This window comes from Pagrus pagrus (genome assembly GCF_965226575.1).
Source record: "Pagrus pagrus genome assembly, chromosome: 12".
NCBI lineage: Eukaryota > Metazoa > Chordata > Actinopteri > Spariformes > Sparidae > Pagrus > Pagrus pagrus.
In genome coordinates, this window is record NC_140196.1 from 21,013,110 (window position 1) to 21,038,289 (window position 25,180).

The 25,180-nt window shown below is 41.4% G+C and overlaps 1 protein-coding gene across 1 annotated transcript in view; it reads right to left on the reverse strand.

Annotated features, from left to right (window-relative positions):
- Positions 1-25,180, reverse strand: part of tmtopsa (teleost multiple tissue opsin a) — a gene marked incomplete at its 5' end in the record, with an annotated part of 66,298 nt that overhangs the window by 15,150 nt on the left and 25,968 nt on the right. The window contains one exon of the mRNA XM_084370002.1: positions 4,458-4,691. Within this exon, the coding sequence (XP_084226128.1) occupies positions 4,458-4,691 (234 nt within the window). The remainder of the gene's footprint in view (positions 1-4,457; positions 4,692-25,180) is intronic.

The following is a 25,180-nucleotide window of genomic DNA, read 5'->3' on the forward strand; positions in this document are numbered from 1 at the left end:
CACCATCCCCAGGTAAGGGTGGAACAACCGGATTAACATGGAAACTCACTGCAAAATAGAGGCTGCAAAAAAGACGGCGAGGAAAGGTTAGAGAAACCGAGGTAAAACAAGATTGGACGGAGAGTCATCCATTCGATGGAGAGCACTGGTGTTGGAATTCTTGCCAGGCTGCTAGCGGTAGCCATGTTGCTAATGCTGTCTTGGGAACAACAGTAATACCACAGGGACATGCTAAAGCGGGGGCGGGGAGTTGAAAAGCTGTCTAGTTCTGCTTGGTATTCAGTCTGTGTAAGTATTGTTATCTTCTCTCAACCAAGGACAAAAGTTATCCTTGGATTTGTGCTATAAGTCATTTTATAAATTGTCTGAAGTTCTTCAAATCTGCTTTAGGAAGCTCATGTTTTTCATCTAACAACTTTGGTCTCCTTTACTGAGGTGTTACACTTTGAAGCTGTGTGAGCTGAAATAACAAACCAGGTGAAAACACAGCAAATAGTTACTGTCTGACTGAACACAGAGATAAGCTTTTGTGCTCTTATATAAGTTGGATGTTAAAAATCCGAAAACAAATGCAGTGAGACACAAACACTCAGAGGGAAGCAAAGAAAAGTTTTGCTGACTTTATTTAAGCAGGCACTTATTTCCATACTTTGTCCAAGATGTGGATGCACTCAAACTTCAGTCTCTTCTCTCACTGTAGAGCTCAGCGCACACCCAGAGTACCGAGACAATCTCAAACCCAGAATCCCATTTTTGATTACCCATTGCCTGCATGTTTGAGCATAAGGTATCTGACATATACCGGTCGGCTGCTTACGAATGCTGATGCTGCGTTGATGTCACGCAGGAAGCTGTTCTGTAAACACAATCTGTCGACGAGTAAAACGCGTTTGTGTCGACATCCTGGATGAGGATCTGAGGACAGTTTTGCAGCTGCTGTTTCACACACCTGGGGAAGTGGCTGTGCACACAAGTAGCCTGCCTGCTAAGTAAATTGTGTTTGATTTGATATTCATAAGCGATTTAGGAAAGTGGTTTCCCGTTGATTAATGTATTCTTTAAACTAAAGAAAAAAACAAAACTGAATGCAACACAATGGCAGCAAGAAAAGTAAATACAGGAGTGTGAACTTGAGGGCTGGATTGACCCACAGGGGAGCGCCGGGGCAATACATTTGCTGTTGGCCTTTATTGACCACTCCATTACTCCCACCTCCCACCTTCCAGTAGTTTCACAGAGCCCTTTAAAGGCCTCATGTGGTACTTGTGTGATGCATTCAATGTTACAAAACAAATTTAGAGTTCATCAGAGTATCACAAACAATTTGCTTCACAGTTTCTGACATATTTAATTAGGCCCGTGTACTTGTGACACATTTTCCTCTGAATGGACAGTTCTATTTGAATCATTTTAATGAGCCTAAATTTGTAAATGCATCCACAATTTTACAAACAAACGAGAACAAAAGTAACCGGCGCACCCTCACATTTATCGACCCACATGTCGAGAACCACAAGTAAGGGTTCAGAGCCCCGAGGCAGTTTCCCTCTCTGCCCAGTTGGTAGTCCAGCCTTGGTAAACAATGTTTTACAAAGGTATTAAATACATGATTGAAGCTTGAATTTGTTAGATTCAATTTATCAAACAAAGCGATCAACAAAAATCTTTTGAAATTATATGTTTGAATCACTTTTAGGACCCAACAGTTGTGGCTGCACATCAGTGAACTGATTCTAGGTTAACCTAACCCTAAAATGCAATCAGCTGACAGAAAACACCGGGAAACAAGGGCCAAGTTAAAACCTGCTGGAATCATCCATTACACAGTACCTGTCCTCTGAGCCTATCCCTTTGAGCCAAAAATGCATCAGTACTCCTCCTGGTTAGGCGATGTGTCTCATTAAATCTGATTTACATTCACCAAAGACCTCTGCTGAAAATAGTCAAATCTAATTTTCGGGAGAGAGAATCTCGGATCCATTTCAAGCATCGCTCTGGACTCTAATCTCCATCTTGGCTGAACCTGTGGAATGAGTCAACAACCAACCATCAGTCTGTGGATTTAATTAAATAACACAAACAGGCGAGAGTTGCATGATAAATGCGACACCACTTTTAAGGTCTGCTGTGATTAATAATTTGAATACAAAGGTTTAGAGTTCCTTAGTCCTTAATCAATAATTCAGTATGTATGTACAGCTAGTTCATAATCAGATGTGGTTCTCCACATGTTCGCCTCTAGAGGCATAACACGAGGAATGACTGATGAAACGTCTGATGTTGGAGTTCACTTCCCAACCCTGATTGCCCGACTCCCTGCCTTTTATCCTGTCTCCTGTCTCTCTGGCCCTCCAGCCAAAAATGCACGAGTGGGGCCCGCACTGTCCAGGCCCAGAAAGTTTTTGTCTGTCTTTCCTTTCAACTTGTGACAGATGCACAGTCATGTGTCTGCAGCTTTTTCTCCACTGCTGTGTCGAACTTTCAGGAGCCAGATGCGCAAGACTCATAGATCTCGTAGTGTGGATTCACTGCCAGAGTGTGTGTATGAAAGAGAAATGTACGTACACGTTCTTTTCAACAAACTTCTAAAGCGTTGCAAACTTGAGTTTCTGTCCGAACCCAAAAGAGAGTTGTGTCCTGAACCTGTTCTGTTTTTTATTTGACTCAAGCCTGACGCAATGGATGTGAGCTGAGTGAATGTTGCCGCCTGGAAAGGAACAGCCTCTGTGTTGCATTCAAAGCGTTAAGAAACAAATAAAACTGAATCCCTGCCCAACAGGACATAAAGCCCACATACAGTAGGTCCATCACATAATATTATGTATCACTTATTTTTACTTATAGCCACACCATATTTTCAGAAAAAAAACTTGAAAGCATCATCAGTTGACGTTATCGAACGTTATCAAAGCCTCTGACAACTTTTCATTATGAGCATCTTATGCATATCTTATGATTCATACTTACTAAAAGTCTTGTAATGGGTCCACTAGATCAACTCAGCCAGCAGCTGCACCCAACCGCAGTGGCTGCAATGTGATCCTTTGGGGCAACTACGACCTTCAAAGTCACGTCCACAGAAAGTGCTTGTTTTTTGCAACTGACAGGCTGAAGTTGATATAAGTGTCTGACAACATCACAGAAACCACTCCTTCAGAGACAGACCTTGACAAAAACAAGCACTTTTAGTGGCCATAACTTTGACAGTCGCAGTTGACCTAAAGGATTACATTGTAGCTATTACAGCCATGTTGCGACTGCCGGCTGAGGCGGTCTACTGGAGCGATTTCATTCAAATACATTTAGGGCCCAGGTCTAAGAATACCAAAATTCTTACCAAAAAGGATATTTAACAGTTGTGGTTTTTGTTTTGTCTTTTTGTGCTCCAATTGGTTAGAAGTCAGTGGGAACAAGCCAATGTCAGGTATTTACATGCACCAATCAGGATTTAGTACCAGCTGGATCAGACATGACAGTTCGGGGGTTTTTTCACTGTCAGCCAAATCTGATTAAACTACACCCGCTGAGTTTTTAGACAGAACAGACCAGGGAATTTTGGGAAGTATGTTTACTTGCTTTCTTGTGGATAATTTGATTAGATGAGTTATAGATGTCTGGTAAATCTAAGGCTTATCTACAGCTTAGCTTAGCATAAAAGGGAAAACCACTCGGCCTGGCTGTGTTCAAAATCCACCTACCAGATTCTTTAAATCTCATTATATAACATGTAATATCTTATTTGTTTAATCAATACAAAGGCGAAATCCAACCTCTATGGGTTGGATGGGAGAGGATTTTCTGCATGTTACTCAGCTAAGCCGAATGTAAAACTACTCCTTCAAATTTTTGTGACTAAATAAGCAACAATCAGGTGAGTAGGTGCCAGGAATTGGTTAGGGTCATGTGAAATGCTTGGGTAAGGCGACTTAAGAATAGATTAGATTTGTTAAACATGGCATGAGAAACAAATGCAAACTTGGATCAAGGTGCACCCAGGGAGTGACTCCTGTCTCTTCTCATTCAGTTGTTGAAGTCATTTGATAGATTATTATCTTACTGGATCCTGTGATATGCTTAGTACATTTACAAAGGTAGATATCCGTCAGATGCATGTCAAAAAGTAACTGATTATCTTTTTAGTGTGGATGTGCGTTATGCAGCTTGAGCGTCTCTCCTCAAATCTGTAACAAATAGCTCAATTCAAATGTGAAAAAACACCTTCTTATTCATTATTCACAAGTAAATCATTTAGATTATTCGGTGTCAAGAAGACACTGAGTAACATCTGATAGGAATATAAAACAATGGCTCATTTCTATTACATCAAACCACTGTGAAAACAACAGAGATGACTGGCCTCAGTGGGCAGGACGACCTCCACCTGCTGCTGCGTGACAGCGAATGATGAAAGGCACTGACCTCAGCCACAGCCCTCCCTCCCTCCTTCTTATTCTCACCTGTTTATTCATGAAGACATAGATGATCGGGTTGATGACCGTACTGGTTTTGGCCAAGACCGAGGGGATGATGCTCGCCTCGGGCGTGACCATGCCCGGTGGGCCAAAGGTTGCCAGCAGGGCCATGATGCCGTACGGCAGCCAGCACAACAGGTAGCAGATCACCATCACCACCACCATGAACAGCACCCGCTGCTCACGCTTCCTGCTCATCGATGCGTTGATCCCGCTGACCTGGAGACAGCGATGGGAAGAGGGAGAAGAGGACGATGAGACATAAGACTTCATTGAGCAACATGATGTGTTCAGACTAGGGCTGTCAAGCGATTAAAAAAAAAATCTAATTAACAAGCTTCTGATGAATTAATCAAAATTAATTGCACACAGCATTATTTACAATAAGCATTTAAAAACATTTCAATGCAAATGTGTTTGGTAGATAAGTAAGTGAGTTAATAAACAAATGGATATTCCAAACTTTAAGAGGAGGAGGTGATATCTCAGACTTGGAGTACTACGATGGCGTTAAAACTCTTTCTCTGGGCTAGAGAGAGCAGGACCGTGGCCGTGGCTACACACAAACCCAGCTTGAACAACTTGGTTCCGGCAAGTTGTTCAGACGTTCAGCCTGTCTGCTCTTTCAAGCCCAGAGACTCTCCATCGGCATGTGAAGAGGAGTGTAATCCAAGACGAGCAGCAGCCGGTCTGGAGTGCAGTGTCTTTACTGGGAAAACTACAGGTCACGACCTCCGTTATTAGCACCGCTGCTAAGCATCAGGAGGAGAAGCTGGAAGAAGTGATCCTTCTGAGTGAACCAGTCACATTCCTTGTGTTACATTTCTGGAGAGGTGCATGTCAGGCAGAGGTGACGCTGTAGTAACATTTTCAATGCAATAATTAACACATGCCATTCTTGGTTTGAGAAAGAATGCTGGCAGCAGAGGGACTTTTACACTCAGTAGGCCTCTGCGCAGCAGCATTTAGTCATCTGCCACCATCATGTTGGTCATGGGGCGTCAAAGAGTGCGATTAATCTGTGTTATTTTTTTAAGGCTTTACTTTTTCTGTAATGAATTAATCAAAATGTAATGCGTTGTACTGACAGCCTTAGTTCAGACTTAGAAGTTTTTGACTTTTGCTGCCATGAGACATCTTAATGTTCCCCTATGGGAGAGAGCTGCTGGGAGAGGAGTCTAGGAAGTAAAATGCAGGTGCAACATAAAATAAATAAGGTCAGACAGGGGGGAGGGAGCGATTGAAAGGCATACAGCGAGGCAGAGAGAGCAGGAAATGGACTGAAGATGGGGGCAGAGGAACTCATCTGAACTTCCTCAGAAGGTCTCTAATCAGAGAGGAGACAGAGGCAGTGGAGGAAGAAAATGACTGAGAGTGCTTTGTTGTTGATCATTGGATTTACTGAATTTTGATCTCAGACACAAATATTAACTGGTGAAAACCCTTGAAGTGGTCACACTTTGTTTTTGGTTCTTTTACAAAAGCACATGGATGAACCCAGTCATCTCCAATTTTTCCTAATTAGAGCATGACCGATATTATCAGTCGATATTGGCCTATCACAGATATAGTTGCATTGCTGTATATTTTGTCCAATTTTAAAAGTTGTTTTTTTTATGATTATTATGCAGAAAAAGATGCTTGGGAGAAATTTACTGTTTCAGCTAGTACTGTAGTATTTGAAATTGGTCTTGTTGAAGGTCTTGTCTCAGAATCGATCATGTTTTTACTTTTTTATTTTATTTCAAGACCAGTCAAGACCATGACTTCAGGGATATCGCTGTATTATGTAACAGTTTGATACCTTCTGTACATAATGAATGTTTCTATGAGACATGACAGGAGTCACCTAGAAAACCTGATGTTTGCACAAGAATTGCATTGAAGTGAAACGATCAGTGACATTTGGCTAAAATAACAACCTGTAATACTGCTCATGTTTCTGACCCCAATCTGTCTGTTATAACTGAAAATTAAACCCATTGTGCAAAAAACTGATATTAATCTTTGGCAAAGTAATTAAAACGAACAACAATGTCAGAAGCATGTATGTACTGACACATCAACATCCATGTAATCAAATTAAGTTTGACACAAACACACACATTGAACTTGAAAAACACTCTCTATGAACTTTAGCCGTCCCCATTTGTATCTCTGCCTGATGGCCACATGTCTGTGGCTGTCACTCAACTTCACCAGCATGCAGACAAACACTGACAGGAACCACTTTCAGAAAGGCTCCAGCAGTGGCAGGTTTTCTTTTTCTTTTACTTTTTATTCACTTCAGGTGGAGGTGAAGTGATGGTGGTATTATAAGTAGGTAGATATACTGTACACATATAGTAGGTGTACTATTTTCAAATTTTCAAATGAAACTGCCATATTTGCATAAATCTACTCTATATATATTTGTTGACAGTTTCATTTTAGCAGATGCCACATGTATGGTGTCTACATGTTGTATGTATGTGTTGTAAGGGTTTATAAATAATGATACAGTATGTTTAGGTGCTCTTTTCCCACAATGTTCAGTTCACGTTATACTGACTGCTTTCCTGTAGGCGCCCATGCTGCCGCTCGTGCTGCAGCATTTGCATGAATATACACATTAATATGCCACCCAGCTTTCACCAGACGGGCTGAGTGTTTGCATTACTGACATAATATGACTCAAAGCAAATACATGATTTTCCAGTGTGGCAGACTAATCAAGCCATGATTGACAGACTCTGGCTCATTTCAGGCCCTCAGAGACTCCCACCAGTCTGCAAATGGGAAGTTAGGGTGTGTTCATACAAAGCATGTTTAGACCACTGTATTCAAACTCGTCAGTGCTTACTCTCAGTTTAGCTTCTTATAGGCTACCGCCTTAGTCATTTTTGGGCAATGTTTCCAAGATTTCAGACAGAAGTGGACAGAAGAACGCTCCTCATAATGAACAAACAAGCATCGACAAGCTACAGTAACATTTACTCCATGAGTTGGCGACTGGTCTTTTTAAAGGAGACCTATTACACTTTTTCATTTTTTTCCTTTCTTTCATTGTTCTTTTATATGTTGCTTGTAAAAGATCTTGAAAGTTAAAAAGGTCAAAATCTGCACCAACAGAAGCTCCTCTCTGCCGCAGGAAACACTGCTCCTAAAACGCCCCGTTAGTAGTCCCGCCATTAATTCTGTGACTTTGTGACATCGCAGTGTCACAGAGTCATACATTTGCATCATTAATGCCTAGAGCTGCTAGTTTGGCACATAAGAATTGATTTAGCACAGTTGCTTTGTTAATGTCAGCGATGCTGGGTCAGGCACGTGTGAGCTGACCAATCAGAGAAGACGGGGGGCCTTAAAGGTACAGGAGGTAAAGCAGAGAGTTCCAGACAGAGGGGGGATACAGAGCTGCAGCACTGCGTAGTAGGAGAAAACTGATGCACTAAAGCATGTAAACCTATTCAAGTAGAAACCCAAAATGAAACTATGAACCTGAAAATGAGCATAGTGTGTCTCCTTTAATAATTCAAGCTGACTTCACTTAATGATCCTTGTATAGGTATCGCACTAGTTTGTTAAGGAAAATGTAAGATCGGTGCGTTATTGTGAACAGTTCTTTGATAATGTAACATTTAACCTCACAACATTATGTAGTTTAAAATGCTCCTTTTCCTTGGAAGTAACATTTTCTTGGCCACTGTAAATAGTAATCTAGGTAGCCAGACATGCTTAAGTTTTCAGATTATGTTGGAAGCAGCAAATACACTTTTTCTTTTTTCTTTTTGGTTTTGGAAAGAGTGAAAAAACCCTCCCCCTGCTTCAACATTATTACAAAACCAAAGCTCAACACACCTGCCATTACTAGTTTACTAAGCTATGGTTTGACTATAGCTGTTGTTTGGGGTAAGGGTTGAGTAAACACTCAATTATGGCAAAGAGCTGAGACTGTGACACTGAAGCCACTGGGACTTAATGAATTTGTTTTGACTAACTCTGACATCAAATCCCTAAGTTGGCGGGACACCAGCGGGACAAAAAGTCAGATAAACAAGCTTCTGAGGAGACAGTTTGATTTTTGTCTTGTTTGCTTGAAAGAGGCCTGTATAAACTCAAACCGATTAAAAAATAACTTTAGATTCCAGCAATATATCCATGAACGAATTCCTGCCAAGAGCTGGGTGACAGTTCAGTGCCATCTATAAAAAAGCTCTCCTGACACTTTAGTTAACCTGCCTTCAGGTACACACATCTTTATCTTTTATTACCTTCCTGTGTGTTGAAAGTTTTCAGCATTAAACCGAAAGAGTCACCTGTCATTTGAGCTCAGGAAAGTTTCAGCTTTACTTCCAGTTTGGCTCTGTTTCCACCCGATAGACTCACTTTGTCAGCTCTGGAGAATAGGTGGCTAATAGCTTCAATCTTGGCTCTGATTAAATAAATGAAGTGGCAGAGATCACAGACAAATTGAGGAGATGGAGAGTAAGTGCTGAATGATTGCTGGGTTGCTGGTTAAAGGAGCTAGCTTACTAATTGACTGCCCTTACAGAGAAACTGTTTCATACTGTATGCTAAACAGCAGAACCCAGAGCCAAATAATTATAATTTATGTGCTGCGTCCGTGTGACGGCTCAAATCCGTTGCAGCCTTTTTACTAGAACTACAGGCCTGGTAATGAGCATCAAAATAACAAGACTTTTTTTTTCGATGATGGACGACATGATGTCGCACTGAGCAGACAGTGAATTGAGAACAGCAGCCGCACCATCGTGACAAGCTGAAATAGAGTTGTAGATTATGGGCAGTGGTCCAACGCGGCACTGATGCTCACAGACTGTCGACAGACATGTGGGAAAGAATTTGTCAAGAACTGTTTGACGGGAAATCTTTGTCAAGAGAGAATATCTTTGCAGCGTTCACTGATTAAATCAAATATCCAATGGCTAATTTTCCTCTGCGACGACAGAAGGAGCATTGTCTCCTCTTCAGTCCCTGGCGGGCTGTCAGTTATTTTGACAGATCATTTGGCCAGTGTGCTGCGATGTTAAAATTAGTTCTGAGGCAAAATGAAAGGAACAGCCTGGAAATACAATAAAGTTAAAGGTGTCACTACATTTAATGGCTTTGCGCTTTCATTGTGCACATCTGTGTGTGCTTCTTCTTTTGTAGTTTGCTTGTCTTTTATCTGTCACACATAAGAGCACATTTTCTGCTAATGTACCACATATATACACGTGTGTGTGTGTGTGTGTGTGTGTGTGTGTGTGTGTGTGTGTGTGTGTGTGTGTGAGAGAGAGAGAGATGCACCAGAAATAAATGTCTTTTTTTCTACCGTGGATATTTTGGTTGTCATAGTAGGAAAATCCCAGGTGTTACTTAAAATCTTCTTTGTGCACAAAGAAGATTTTACTTTTCATGTTGTTCCTCTTTTTAAAACTGTGCTTCTACTCTTTACTTGAGTATACTTTTGAGCCAGTATCGTCTTTCTACTTCACTACATTTGCCATTTATACCTTTGTTACAAGTAATCTACCTTAAAAGTGCAATACATGTATGTAAGAATTGGCCACCTCCTGAATTCACAGAAAAAAACAAACATGAGGCAGCATATCACCCGAGTAATTGTTAAAAAAAAAAAAAAAAGCGTGACACGTAGTACGTGCGGATTATCATTATCCAAAAACTGCTGAGTGTGGCTGCCTGAACAGGAAAGAAGTGCACGACAGTGAGTTGACGTCTCTTTGCCTGTCTAAACGCTTGCGTGCATGTGTGTTTTCTGCCAGACTGCTCTGTTCTTCCAGATGACACTGAAGTTGACATTAACAGCCTTCCTTCAATACGTGTCAGCCATGTCGTCCCTCTGTGGGAAAAGGCAGTCGCTCTGTGGACTCGTAATGTCACACTGACATCCACTGTAGAAATTTCCTGTCTGTAGGCAAAGCCATCTATTCTAATCACAGCGCGTCACATTTAAGAGGATGAATAATGGTGTGTGAAGCGAGGGAGTCTGATAAACCTGATTGTGTGCTGTGTCACTTGAGAGATTTGACAGTTACACTTTACTGAAGGCATTTAGCTGATCTTACACGTGCCTGAATGTTAAAATCAGTTCCTGTACAGGCCTCGAACATTAAAGAGAGGAAAGATTGGGAGGTAAGCACACGCTGTCCTTCTTGGAGAGATTTAAGAAATGAAGTTATTTGGCTCTGCTGAATGGAAACAGAAGGTTATTCCACACTAGAGAGGCTGATCGAAACCAAGCCAAAAGAAGGGTTGACCAGGTCGTCTCATGGAGGGTAACACAGCAGGTAGAGGCAGAATTTAGAGCATTGGATGGGCCGCATGTTTCACACTGCAGCTCCATTATTATCAGCCTTTTTCGTGGAGGGAATAGTTGAAGGACATGCAAGAATTGGGAGAATCATGGATGAGTTTCGGTTTAAACGAATATTTGAACAGCCTGGCTACTGTTGGTGTTGCAGCGGTCAAGGAGGGGCTGATTCAAGTTTGAGCAAAGAGCCGAGCAGAGTCCTGGGTGAGGAAAGATCAGATTTGATTGATTTATGGGAGATTTATGTTTTTTTCTTTCGGGAGAGTGAACCCACATACTTGTGTTGTGACTGCATTGTGGGCTTTGTATAACAGTTCCTCGTCTAGACTGAAGTCAGGGCTCCTGCAGGCTTCAGGCAGGGGTCGTTAAAAGTCTTGTCAATGATGATTGAAAGGTCTAGTAGAGGGGGAAAGTTCTGCAGAGTCCTGACATCCATCCATTTCAGTTTTAATGTTGTTATATTTCAAGGAGAATGTTTCAGAGCCTGTATTTGGCATATTCTACAGCCTATTCTGTGTATATTGAATTGAAGAGTTGAAAAAGGGATATTAAATGCTCTGACTGAAACCATGGTTCTTGCTTCATTCAAGAGAAATATATAGATTATAGAAAATATTTGCAGTTCATGAATTCAAGCAGAGGGTCACACAAAGAAAAATACTGAGACGGACATTTATATTGGCTCTAATTTGCCATGCAAGACAAATCAAATACAGAAAACTGGCAAGAGGGACTCAGAGCTGACTCTATTTAGATTGCCTGCTTGCTGTTCTTTCCAATTCCAAGTACAGTCGGCCATAAAATGATAGTTTATGAGGACAGACTGGGTCACAAGGAATTATGTTTTTATTGGAAATCAAGGCGGGTCATTATTGTCTTCTCTAAATTACGTCCAGATGCAGTCTTATAAAAATTCAATTCAATTTAACTTTACGCAAACTTCAAACCAGCCTGTCCTTATAACATCACATTAGTTCAACTGCTTTCATGTATTACTCTTCAAATGACACTTCACTGGCATCTTCTTTTTCAGTTATGTAAAAGTCAATTTCCACTTCAACTGAACCCTCTCGCTCCATCAAAGGTGCAATAAGTAAGAATTTTAGTTGAGAACATTTTAAAATTAACTAAACTTATCAACAGAATGTGAAGAAATACACGTTATGACTTCGATATATTGGTTACACCCCGCTTTTCCGAAACCCCGCTGTTCTGAAAATAGACTTCCATTCATCGTAATGGCGTGGTTTCTCATTTTTTCTAAAGACCCCGCTATTCCGAAAAGGCTATTGTGGTACCCCTGACCGTAACCCCTAACCCCTAACCCTAACCATATTGGGAAGTAATCAGAAGTTGAAAGTCGGATTTGGAACAGCGGTGTGTCGGAGTGGGGTGTGTCGGGATGGAGGGGTTTCGCAATGGAGGTGTTTCGGAATGTCAGGCTGTTCCCCGATATATTGTGTTACAGGGATATCTACTGAGGTTAGCATGCTAACCAGCACTCAACACTCCTCTAATGCCCTGAGCTCCCAGTCTTGACAACTAGATAGAAATACTTAATTGATCCCCGAGGGGGAAATTGCGTACTCTGGTGCAATGCATAACACAATTTCAATTTCTATAACAGTTTTGAAGTTCTGATGTCTATGTATTGTGTTGCAGGCATAACTACTAAATGTTAGCATGCTAACACTTAGCCCCAGCCCATCTCACTCAAAAGCTCCTCTGCCAGCGGTGTAAACAAAAAACACTCCCCTGGTGCTCTGAGCTCGCAGTTCAGTCTGTTACATGAATGGCTAACGGAGCTAACTAGTTAGCAGTAGCTACAGTACAGTTTGCAGGAGTTAGTGGTTACACTAATGATATGCTGACCCTGTTTGATTTCAGTATGAATTTGACAGGTGGGCAATTCTTACATATTGCACCTTTAATCAATTGCCATGTCAACCAACACTTCAACTCCCTTCAATAGGGATCCACATCTTTTCAGGGCTTACATTTATTTACAATTGACGCTTCATCTCATTTAAATGCTACAACACTTAATCTGAAGTATTAATGTCTGTCAATATGTCCATTTTTAAAACCACCTTTTGGTAATCTGTCAGATTTGTATTTTGACTGCCACTTCAACTTCTTTCAGTTTGAGGGCTGGATAATCCTTATTTGTAGACAGGTGGTGAACAACAGCAGGTTATTTCAAAGCATGCATGAAAAGCTCAAATTATGGGCTTGGATTTAATAAGCAGTGTGAAACTTCAGGCTCAATATGCCTTCTTGTTCAGTGGCAGTCCTCCGTGAAGCCTTACGACACACTGGTGGGATCAGCTGCTTTTTATATCCGTGTAATCAAATGATGGAGTGAATGGAGCTGCAAGCAGCTCTTTGAGGTTAAATAGACTCTTAACCTGCATTTATTCTTCCTGTCAAGTAGTCTAACATCTGCCAGGATGGAGTTTAAGACAATAAAAATTGTATTGGATTAAAATAACAGTAGGCTACATGATAGAGGTTATCATTTAGATATTTAAGTCTCACTCTGTTGCCCTTGGTGGAGGTTATCTTTTCTTAGAGTGTTTTTTTTTGTTTTTTTTGCAGGAGAGCGTAAATCTGTGTTTGATATCAGGCCAGCAGGCATCTGTGAGATCCCCGGTGTGGAGGGTAAGTCACCTCCAGCAAACTGGTGTGCAGGTCGACGGACCAGACAGACTGACAGCCGTGTTGACGCAGTGCTCAGGCAAAGTAAATCAACACACGACTCTGACTATGTTTCCATTTCAGAAGCTGCACTTTCATACGACACTTTGGTTCCACACGTTCTCCAGTACTCGCTCTGTATAGTTCTGCTTTGTTCTCAGCTCTCCACTCGTGCAGTTTCATCCAGATGTTCCTCATCTCTTCTCTGTCTCACGTTATCAGAATATTTCCCCCTCTGTCTCCGTCTTTTCTTTCTGCATTAGCTCTGCTACAAACGCTCCTGTGTTCATTTGCTCATATCTATAATTGTATCATGAAAACGCAGTTTGAAGCAAAACTATGACATTCATCACAAAAGTAACAGAAAAAACTTGTTCATATTGCCTGTGACCCAAGATTACACCACACACACACGCCCACAACTCCTCCTCTCCCCTCCACCACACACACAACCACATTAGTGCACTCTAAGTGTTCCTAATTAATCCACATAATCAGTTAATTTGGAGTCTTCAGGTCGGCTAACAGGATTACATGGATGGAGCGAGCGGAGCTGCCAGACCGGCTGCTAAAAATCACCTCAGCTCTGGGATGCTGGAGGCAGTCGGTACTTCCTGTGCATTCCCCAGCTGCTGCCTGCCCCCCACCACACCCCCCACCCACAACCAGACACTGGCTATTAGACTGTGAGATTGGTGGTGGTGGCGATGCGACAGGAAGCAGGCAGTGCGAGCCAGACATGGAGGTGAGAACAGACAGAGGGAGATGGAGGGGGAGTGGGGAGAGGTTGTTCGCGAGAGGTAAAATGGGAGGAAGGAGTGGGATCTGCAGCAGAGAGAAGCAAGATAGGAGAGGAGGGAGAGTGAAATACAAAGGAGGCAGATTTATAAGTCATCTATGCTGATGGAGACTCTTGTGAGTCCAACTGTTCAGTGGTCCAAGGTGATTCAGCAGAGAGACTAAAAGTGCTGGTGTGATGTTCCCCCTCTCCCGCTTTTGTCTTTCTATTCTTATTCTGGGAGGTTGTTGTGGGAGTTTGCCCGGCGCTCAAATTTAGCAGGTGAGGCTTCCAGCTTGGCTGGCGTTCACCTTGGCTTCGGGAAACGCATGGCGGCTGCAGCCATGTTCGTCTTGGCAGGTAAATGAACACGCTCCTGGAGATCCTGAAAAGAGACGGCTGTCACGTTAGTGCACTCAGCAAAGCAAGTCAAATCAAACAACCTGCTCTGTATGTCTTTTTTAAGCGCACATACTCTCAGAGACTCTTGGGAAAACCGCATAATAAGTATCTAGAGATTTTTTTTTTTTCGTGAATGCACTACCAACACTTGAGAAACCCCTGGGAGAGGTGAGCCAGAGCAGCTTTGCAACACTACACCGCCTCAACCCGGAAGGAAAGATTAGAAGCAATTTTCTGAGTGCCTTTACTGTAAATTCTGACTCCTTATCTCCTTCTATCTTTCACACAGACCTTTTTCCCATTTTCGAGTCTGTAACTCTCACTTTGAAAAGCTGAAAGCCAGAAAACTTATCTTGTGACTGCTGAATGTGACTAAAGTTATGAGGAGAGGAGCAAAATAGGAGATACACGATCGTGGCGGGCAACGCTCTCTTAAAGTTCATTTAATGAGGAGGAAACTTCTGAACTTGTAATGCCACAGCACTTGACTCAACTCACCCTCATAAAAATGCCTCACAACTGACAGCCGGAGCTTCTTTTTCTAAACATTTATTAAACACAAGCATACCATGTGTCACTTCAAAACACTCCCTACTTCTGGCTTCTGAGTGAACGCTGGGGCTTTTCAAGAACTACAGTACAGGGATTGTGAATGTAATAAAAGTGTCCCGTTCTGTTTGAGGCGTCGCTGTATTAACTGATCAAATCAAAACCTTGTTTGGAAAATTCCTCTGTACCGAGTGATATTCTCTCCCATCTGCAGGGCCGTGACAGCTGAAACTGCTGCACGGTATCAAAGCTAAGTTGAATCCTGACATCAGAACATGAACGCCTCAGAAAGCTACATCCTCACCAATCTGATCGCACTTTTCGCCTTTCCATCATCGTCACCCCCGCTCTGCCAGAGGGGGGAAGAGTGCAGTCACAGAGACAAGACGTTCAACTAATGCTGAGAGTCACATTAGAGACATCGACGATGATGGTGACATCTCTCCTCTGAAATTACTTGCTTGAAGTGTGTGTGAGAGAGAAGGGGGATGGCTATTGAAGCCAAGACTGCTTGCACACCCACACACACACACACACACACACGTCAACATTGCCAACAGTGGACTATATTTCTACACTTACCAAGTGTGGACCTGTTTCTGGTCATTCAAAAAAAAATAGAATAGACTTTTAGGGTCTTTTCCCATAATATGACTGCAAATGTGTTTTGTTTTTTTTACATTTTGCCAAGAGGGAACTTGCACACGCACACTGTACAGAAATATACCTCAGATGTGTACATCCACCATGCTTGAAAATATGGTCTCTAGAACTTCCATATGTTAAAATAGACACCAAGATACATCCAGATATAACATGACAAACATAAGGCAGTCAAGTCAAACACATAGTTTTTACATCTAAACACACACCTGGGCGCTCCGACAAGTAGTCAGCAGTGCACACACACAAACACAAACAAACACATTACCCTGGAGGGGAAAAGACATAGGCGCAGCACTTTCGCCTGGTTTGTTTTGCCTCAGCATTCCAGCTCCTGAGTCGTCCCGGATGTTGTGCCAGCGTAGTTGTTGGCTGCTAAACATGATTGATCGCAGGATTTGTGTCTGCTGCTTTAGTCCTGTACGCCACCAGCCTCCTGTGGCCTGCCAAACACTCCGCCTGCCTGTCGCCCATCAAAGGGCCTCTCTCAGCAAGAATCCTCAACGCTCCAGTGAGTCGCTTTACAAACACTCACCGTCCTCCTTCTCCGTCACCCCTTCCCCCCCTTCTCCCCATCCCTGCGCTCCTTCCCTCCATCTCTTCCCCCCTAGCCGCCACATTGAGGTGTCTGCAAGGTCGCGCAAAAAAAAGGGGCATGATTGTAACTTTTACTGAATGAGGTGGAGAGTCAAGTAAATGTGTGCATCGCTGGGGAATAAGCATCGGCAGCTGCTTTCTACAGACAAACAACTTGTAAGGGAGGGAATCAGGAATAAAATTGAGGGTGAGGCTCTGATGGGATGTGGTGAATGCAAGGATGGTGCAGGTGCATGTGTGTTTGGGGGGTTCGGGACATTTATTTTCATTTGGACTAACATCACTCTGAGGATCTAAGGAAGACAGCAGCTCTGTACAAAGGATGTAGAATTGACTTGTTAAATTGTAGACCTGAAGGACTTTTTTCACAGTTAGTTTGCTTTTGGTAACATCTGGAGATCCTGCCTCTTGTCCTTGCCTTACCCCCCGAGGATCTAAAGCGACTCTAGATTGAGAAAGGGAGGGGAGAACGAGAATATAAGAGGTCAAAGTTCTCACCCGATGTCAGAAGTCCCTGATAGAGTTCAGCAAATAGAGAGAACAAAACAGAACTATAGCCGCTGGGGGTGAGCACAGTGTCAAAGATGAGTTCATAGCAGCCCTTACACATGCCTGCTTCTAGTAAACACAGTTGATGTCCCTGACATCAAGAATGCTTCACATCCTGATCCTAAACTATTCAGTACCAACCTCTACCTGCATTTAATTTAAGAAATGCTATAACGTGTAGATCAGTGAGGAAACAAACTTAACTGAAACTAAAGTGAGCCTAAAGTGAAGCTTTTATTTGTTTGACAGGCTGTGTTGAGTGAACGTTTTATTCTGACTCATTTGGTGGGTTTGTCCTGAGTTAGACGCTCAATCACACTCACTGACACAAGATGTGACTCACAGACAAAGACAGATTAAAATGGATTTGGTCATTGACACACTCACTAAGAGCTTTGCCAGTTAATTGAATGAACTAAAGCGTTCATATATATCCATCTATGGACTTGAATGTTGGCATCTGTGATACAACAGTGGTGGTAAATGAGAAAACTGGCATCCATTGAGGAAGGATTTCTGGAAGGTTCAAGCTTCTTCTGACACTGCAGACAACTTGATAATGTGCTACATTCAACACAAACAAGCCAAAGAGACACTGAAGAGAAATTTGGCAGCACCTTGCAATCAGTGGAGACTTAATGACCTCAGTGGGTTTTAAAGCCAGAGCTTTCAAAGAGTCCTGGTCAGGGGTCATATCCCTTAGAACCCAATTAACACAGTATTTCCAGTGTCATGACAGCCAAACCAAAAGTGCAGAAGGGCACTTGTAGGATTAGGATTTTACTTAAAACTGAAAATATACTCTTTAAGGGTGGTTATAAAACACAGCAGGATGTTAAAAGGGATTTGGTCTTGCAAGATAATTACACTGGAGCGGGGTTAACAAGAGACAGAATAAAAATGAATGTTCAAATTAAAGCAACAGGGCCAAGATATTAAAGTATGTTTATATGTCATTCTTCAGCACAGGCTATAATGGATACTTCTGTATCTCTTATGCCAGCAGGGTGAACATACTGCGGCTACCCCAGCCACAGTATGTTCACCCTGCTGGGTGTTCCTGAACTTTTGTCTGTGGTATGAGTTAACTGAAAACAGGAGGTATGTCTGTTGCCAACAACACAGTACCTGACAACATGAAAAATGAAAGAATGATCCTACGTACGTGACTAAGTAGTTTCAATAGTGTGCAGTAGCTGCAGTTTTGATTGGCTTAGGCACAAAAGCTACTTGGTTAGGTTTGGGAAAAGATCAGTTATGGTTAGGTATAGACACCTGCAATTCAGCAATGTCTTTTGGTAAACCCTGATGATATCATCACCGTTGTTTTGTTGGATTGTAAAAAACTAAAAGTCCCATCAGAGCAAAAGAGAACAGTATGATATAAATGTTGATTGTGCAATGTAATGGCTATAAAATAATTCAGCAAAGCAATTAGATTGGTTCTGCTTTACAATGCTATTTTGTCTGTCTGGGCATGAAATCTCCTGAGAAAATGAGGGCTGGCAGCTCAGCACCATTTCTATTTCACTTTTCCATCATGGGCTAAATGAATTAATAAACTCACATTTTGTCCCGTGTTGCTGGTAGTTGCAACAGCGGCATCATTAAAAATACCACTTGGAAACACTAGTGTGTGGAAGTTGTCTGTTTCCATTTTAATCTACCTGTACAGCTAAACCATTATATACTTCCATGTGCCATATGCTGTAAAATGTTACCCCCTCACACACACTCACCTACATGTTAGAAGCACACACACATAGTTGCAGATTAAGACTGTTTGTTATGTCCTTGTGTTTCATCAGTTAGCAGCAGGGGGCTAACAGCTCATCGCTCAGCGTGTCCTAGAACTGCCTAAAAGACCAGCACACACACACACACACCTTACCAGGAGGAACCCCCCTGTATGGTTTTAAACACATTCAGTGTGAATATTATTGATTGTCCCAGTGTGGTTCTGGTTTAATACATTGGGGGGACATTAAATTCCAACAGCAAATTAATTATCTACATGAATATTTTAAGTCTGAAGAAACAGTTGAAGAAAAAAAGCAATTAGCCAAGGTGCAGCACTGCAGATGTGAATTATAGATAGATTTAGATTTATATTTTCTCCACCCTCAGGGTTCAATGTTGGTAGTTTAAAATGGTGTATTTTAATATTATGTCATCATTAGTGCAAAAGCGACCCCACTATTTCAGAATGCAAACCCTTGCTCCTATCATCAGTCGTGTGATACAACTTGCTAAGATTAAAACAAATGTGAAGGATCTTTTTAGAGTTGAATTATTTAAAGAGAACCACATCACAGCAAGATGGTATTAAAAATAAGGGCGCCGTCTTTTGTTCAACTAGGAGTCCTCCTAAACAGTGTTGAAAGTTGATAAGAGTTTCCTCTGAAGTCGTGTCCACAAAGCTTTTGACAGTAACTTTTACTAAATGAACTGCGAGTACTAAGACGCAGACCCTGCTGTTGTTACACTGATCAGCCACAATGTTAAAAGCACTAACAGGTGAAGCAAATAACATTGATCATCTTGTTTAAATGCAATATTCTGCTGGGACACCTTGAATCCTGACATGCAGTTGTGTCCTTTCGCAAGTACCACCTATCCAAACACCAAGACTAAGTACACCCCCCTCATGGCAATGCCCCTCCATGCCACAAAAACTTCACAGAAATAGCCTCAGGAATGTGACAGAGCTCAAGGTGGCTTCCAAATTCCCCAGATCCCAATCCAATCAACCATCTGTGGGACATGCCAAAACACATGATCAATGGAGGTCCCACACGAAGCATGTATTAGTGATCTGGGAGTCCTCTGAACACACTTTAATTCCTTTCAGCCTAAGGGGCTAGTTTTAGTGATAAAATGATTTGTAAAATGCATTCAGATCAAAAACAAAGGAGGCTTATTTGATGGTAGTGTGACCTAACACAAGTGGCTAGAACCCTCACTTCTAACATTGGTTACATTTCTTTTCTTTTTTTTTTAATTGATTTGAAAATACTTTATTTACACACTTGATTCACAGTTGAGCTAGTGCATTTGATTTAGATGGGGTGTGTGCTAACACTATTAGCTGAGCAGCTATAGTGAATGATTTGGGTTTAAAAAAAGAGTGTAAATAACATGTTTTCAAACCTTTTTTTTTTTGCTGTTTTTTCTTTAATTTTTTAATTCAAATCAAGTCCGAAATAACTTCCATTGTTTAGGAGAATGCTGCCACACTGTTTTGCCGTGAAGCTCCAGAAATGTTTTGTAGACAATGAAACTTCACCTTTTCCATCGGCTTGGGGGTGAGTAGATAATGACTGAACTTTCATTTTTGGGTGGCCTTGTCCTTTAATAACAATAATAACATTAATTAATAACAACACAATTAATGACAAATCAGCTTACCTAGATTAATTTTGCATATAGCTTTGTATAAGCAGACATAAATGGAGAGGAGAAGAAGCAAGCAAGTAAGTAAAATGATAAAAGACAAAATAGAGATGAAATAACAGAAATAAAACCATAGTCTGCTTAAATTTTGAGTCTGAGGCAAGGAACAATAAAAAAAACCTTGATGATGACCTTGGAAACCATGGCGACCCTACTCTAAACTTTAAGGTAACCCACAGAGCAGAGAAGATTCTTTCATTATCTGTTGTTTACTGCCGTACATGGAAATGCACAAAAACTACAATAAAACTGAAGGGCTACAGATTACATTCTGGTTTTCTTAAATAAGGCATGACGTTTGAGAGAAGATGTAGTGAGAGGAGCCAACAGAAGTTAAATGGGAGTGCTGATGATTGATGATCATGGTCATGATCATGATCTGCTGCAATCCCACCCCAAGGCTAAAGGCAAAGGTTTTGGATCTTCTACTCCTCAGCCACATGTGGGACCTTACTCCTGCCCAGCATTCAAAGGTGAAACCTTAAAGGGAATCAGCTGTGCTGAAGCTCAAGGGTGTGATCCAACTCTCGAAGGACCAACTTGCAACAGAGTTTCAAGATTCAGAGAGAAACAGACATGGTACGAACAGCAGATGATAAGAAACTACAAAATCAGAGGGCGGATGACAAAAGTGTCCAATTACAAACCTTTTGATTTCTAAAGGAAATATAATTTGTTGGGAACTCTCCAGTAGAAGTCAACAAATCCATGAGCATGAGTGGGGAGGGCCAGGGTACAAGGGAACACTTGAAAATGGGTCAGGAAGAACCCAATCAGAGCGGTAATATATCTGCTGCTGCTGCTGCTCCATTTCCAATACAGAATTCTCAAGAGGTGTGTTAGATTTATATCCTTAGGAGAAACACAGATGGGGCAGAGCCAGGGCAAGCACACGCCGTCTTACCAGCAGGCAGCCATCCTCGATAAACCTGTGGCTTGTGAAATATTGCAAAGAACGACTGCTGTATTTCAAGGAACGCATTGCTGTTCATCCCGACTTTAATGAATGAAACTATGTGTCTGAGCCAGCAGTGAAATGCTGCTACATCCTCCAGACAGATGGCTGCAGAGGCTGGCACTGCCAGACGAGAGGCTGCCTCACACTCAGATACTCCAATTAGGCCATGGCTTACTGGGTCAGGACAGGCGGAGAGCCCATGATATGAGCAAAGAGAGAAACAATGGCCACCATACTGTCAGAGCAGTCCCTTTTATTACAAGCACACACAAAACAAAAACATGGATGAAGGCTTCTCACTTTGTAGGCAACTGTTAGGAACTAACAGTTCTGTCAGATGATAAGCATCTCCTCAGGGTTTTCATCTTCTACTCAATTATTTCCTCGAGTTGGCCAAATTACATTCCTGGCATGCCAGTGTCCGTACCATTTAGGTTAACCAAAGACAGACCCTTAAGGGGAAACAGCACTTGATTTTCAAAAGACAAAAAGTCAGCTGTGTGTTTTTAGAGAGAGCATCAGAGTGGTGATCATGTTGTGATTTGATCAGATCGCTTGACGTCATTTTCTGGTGTGGCTATGGTAAGACGGCCTTCAGCTGTGTCCCGATTCAGGGCTTTCTCCTTTAAAGTTTCATGATTGTAATGGGTCAGTTCGGGCGTCCCATCTCAAAGGTCTTTCCACATGCAGAGATCTGTTACAGTACCGTCACGACTGTTAAATTCGATCCCGGTCACACCACAAGAAGCATTCTTCTGCGAAACTCTGGATTATGTTCAATGCCATTTTTTTAAATTCTTTCTTCTCAATAGCATTTGCAATCAATTGAAGGCTCGTGACAGGATGCAAACTCTGGTCTTCTGTTGTAAAGTCAAGTACACTGCATGTCTATTCCCTTCCCCAACCTCCATAACCTTATGTTTTAGTCTTGAGTTGTCTAATTCTAAGTGGATTATTGATTAATTAAGTCCATAAATCTGTTTTTCCAAGAACTGATAACGCTAGATAAGATAACATAATCTGTGGTGCTTTATCATTAAGTTTTTGATTATAAATGGTTAATCCATATTCAGTTAAGCCTAGCTTTCATTATGAAAACAAACATTGTCAACAAATATTTGCCATTGTAGTTGTTGAGGAGAAAACTGCTTTGTATACAGAGGACCGAGTTGCCAAGCCAGTGACTGCAGTTCAAGACTGCATGTCAACATTTGTCAAATCAATGGATATTTTTGGCAAAGGAACATGGCGATTCAACATTTGTAAGCATGACACCACTGGATATTTTTAGGGAGACCCTGGAACAAGGGTTTGTGATGACAAACCCAGGTATTATAGGCCAAAACATCGGTGGTTTTGGGGCTTAACCCAAACCAGACCATAAGCAAAGTGTTGAAACAAGATAAAATTAAAAAAATGTACCCGAAAGAAACATAAAGTTGCAACATTTTTTTTCTGGTTCTTCAATTAAGAATGTTGATAAAAGAGTAACTTTTGATCTCTATCAGTTCTACACTGTGTGCAAATGTTCATGCAGTGGTCAGCAACTTGGTTAGACATATTAGGAAAAATGTCGGGTAGATATTCGAAGAATTTCAGCACAGACAGACTGGCTCTTAATGTTGCCAGTGGACATGAATCATAAGGCCCCAGGTTGTGGAAAATTCTTCAACCCTCTAATTAAATATGATCCAGCTAAAGTTGCAAGTGATGTTTATGATATTTTGTAAACGGTTAATGAATACTGTGTAGTTTATCTATAAACATTATGTGGTTGGCCATTATAAAGTTGTGACTGTGGTTTATAAACCTCTGCAATTGTTTAATAAATAGTTTATAAAGCATTCCATTGTTTGTTAATAGTGAAATAACTGTAAACTTTATTAATCAACCAATAAACCATTTCATAATGATGGTTATTATAAAGTGTTACCCAAAAGCACAGCGTTCAGTGATACAACACGAGTACTGTGGCCTCTGTAGTTTACATTTTTTCAGTAACTTTGATGCCTGCACTTCGATTCCCTCTTGAGATGCCAACATCAAAGTTTATAAGTGGAAAACTGGGGTTGATATTTTCAGATCTTTCTGTCCCAGTTTGCTTTGGAAGTGAATACAACGGGAGCCACAAGATCCATATTGACTGTACAGTGTATGGCATTTTGATGACAGGCCATCAAAAAGTTGTGTCCTAACTGAGGCTTATGGGTCAAATTTATATAATTAACTCAGTGATAATGAATAATTTAATCATGCTCACCCATGGGGTGGATGTGGTTTGAATTACTGGGTCAATAATACGCACAGGGATCCTTTGTTTAAGCTGTACATTCAAAATCTGTGAGTCAGTGAAGTAACTCCTCCTTATGTCGAAGCTTTTAAACCATGTTCAATTATACATAACGTTTTTGTTTCATAATGCCGTTTTCTCAATTATCGGTATGATTGTTCTTGCATACTGTAGGTTCCATTAGAAGGTCATTAAAATGAATGAGAGACATTCGCATTGGAGATAAAAGAGGCTCATGTTATATTACATCTGTACTTTAATACCGTCATCTCAAATAACACTCTATTTAGCTATCTGTCCCTTCTAATATTCTGTATGTCATTATTCTGACAGCCATTAAAAACATTAGCGCTTTCAAATCTACTATAACCAGTTTTAATGTCTGGAGTAAAATAAATGGCTCCAGGGCTGTCATCAAATGAGCACATCTCAATTATGAATTAAACTAATGATACATCCTCCTCCTGCCTTTCAAAGGGGTAGTAGTCCCCCATAGTCTTAATTCATATTTTTAATCAATTAATATTTCATCGTAAATACAGGAAAAGAGTGTCTTTACAGTGTTTGTTGCACACAGACAACATTTCATAGATTGATTTCAAGTTGAGAAACAGTAATGTAATACTGTGTAATACTGTGTGCAACAAAACAGTTAAAAACATGCTGTCATGCAGTTTTCTTTGCAATTGTTTCTAGAAAAAGACTTTATCTACCTTGTATGTACGAAAGGCATAACATTTGTCTTTACTCGCATGTACGGGGAAAGAGTACATTAAAAACACAACATATCACATCCAAACAGTACACACTGAGACAAGAACTGTACACAAGAAACACAATAGAAGCTACACACAAATTAACATCAGGTACTCAATGGTGGGGACTGGATGAGAAAAATAGATATAGTGCTGTGTGCTGAGGCAGCAGCAGGCTTGCTTCAAAAGTGCTTAGTGATGGCAACGTTTTATGGCAACGGGGACAAACTATTTTCTATCGATGGTTTTCTTTCACAGGGGACTCTGTGCGCTTGCGAGTGTTGATTTAAGAGATGGCTGTGGTCGTCTTAGATATTGCTAATTAGGCATTGAGACTGCTTTGCTGTGGTGGTTGAACAGTTGACTTTGTTTGCATCCTGTAATTGCACTGCCCAGTCGCTTTTGACACTTGGGCAAGAAAAAAGCTTAGAGGGCGTTTTGACTGGTAACATCACAAACTGGTTGGTGCACTGCCCAGAACAGGCTGTACAGTGGGTGGTAAAACCTCCCAGAACATCGCTGATATTGATGATCACAAAAAGACAACACCCACCCCAGCCTCAGTCTGTTCAGCCTGCTGCTGGCCAGAAGTATCCACGGCTGTACCGCCAGACTACGGAGCAGCTTCTTTCCTCAGACTGTGAGACCCCTGAACTAATCCTCATCAACACTCCTCTATCACGTTTTTTTTTGTGTGTTGC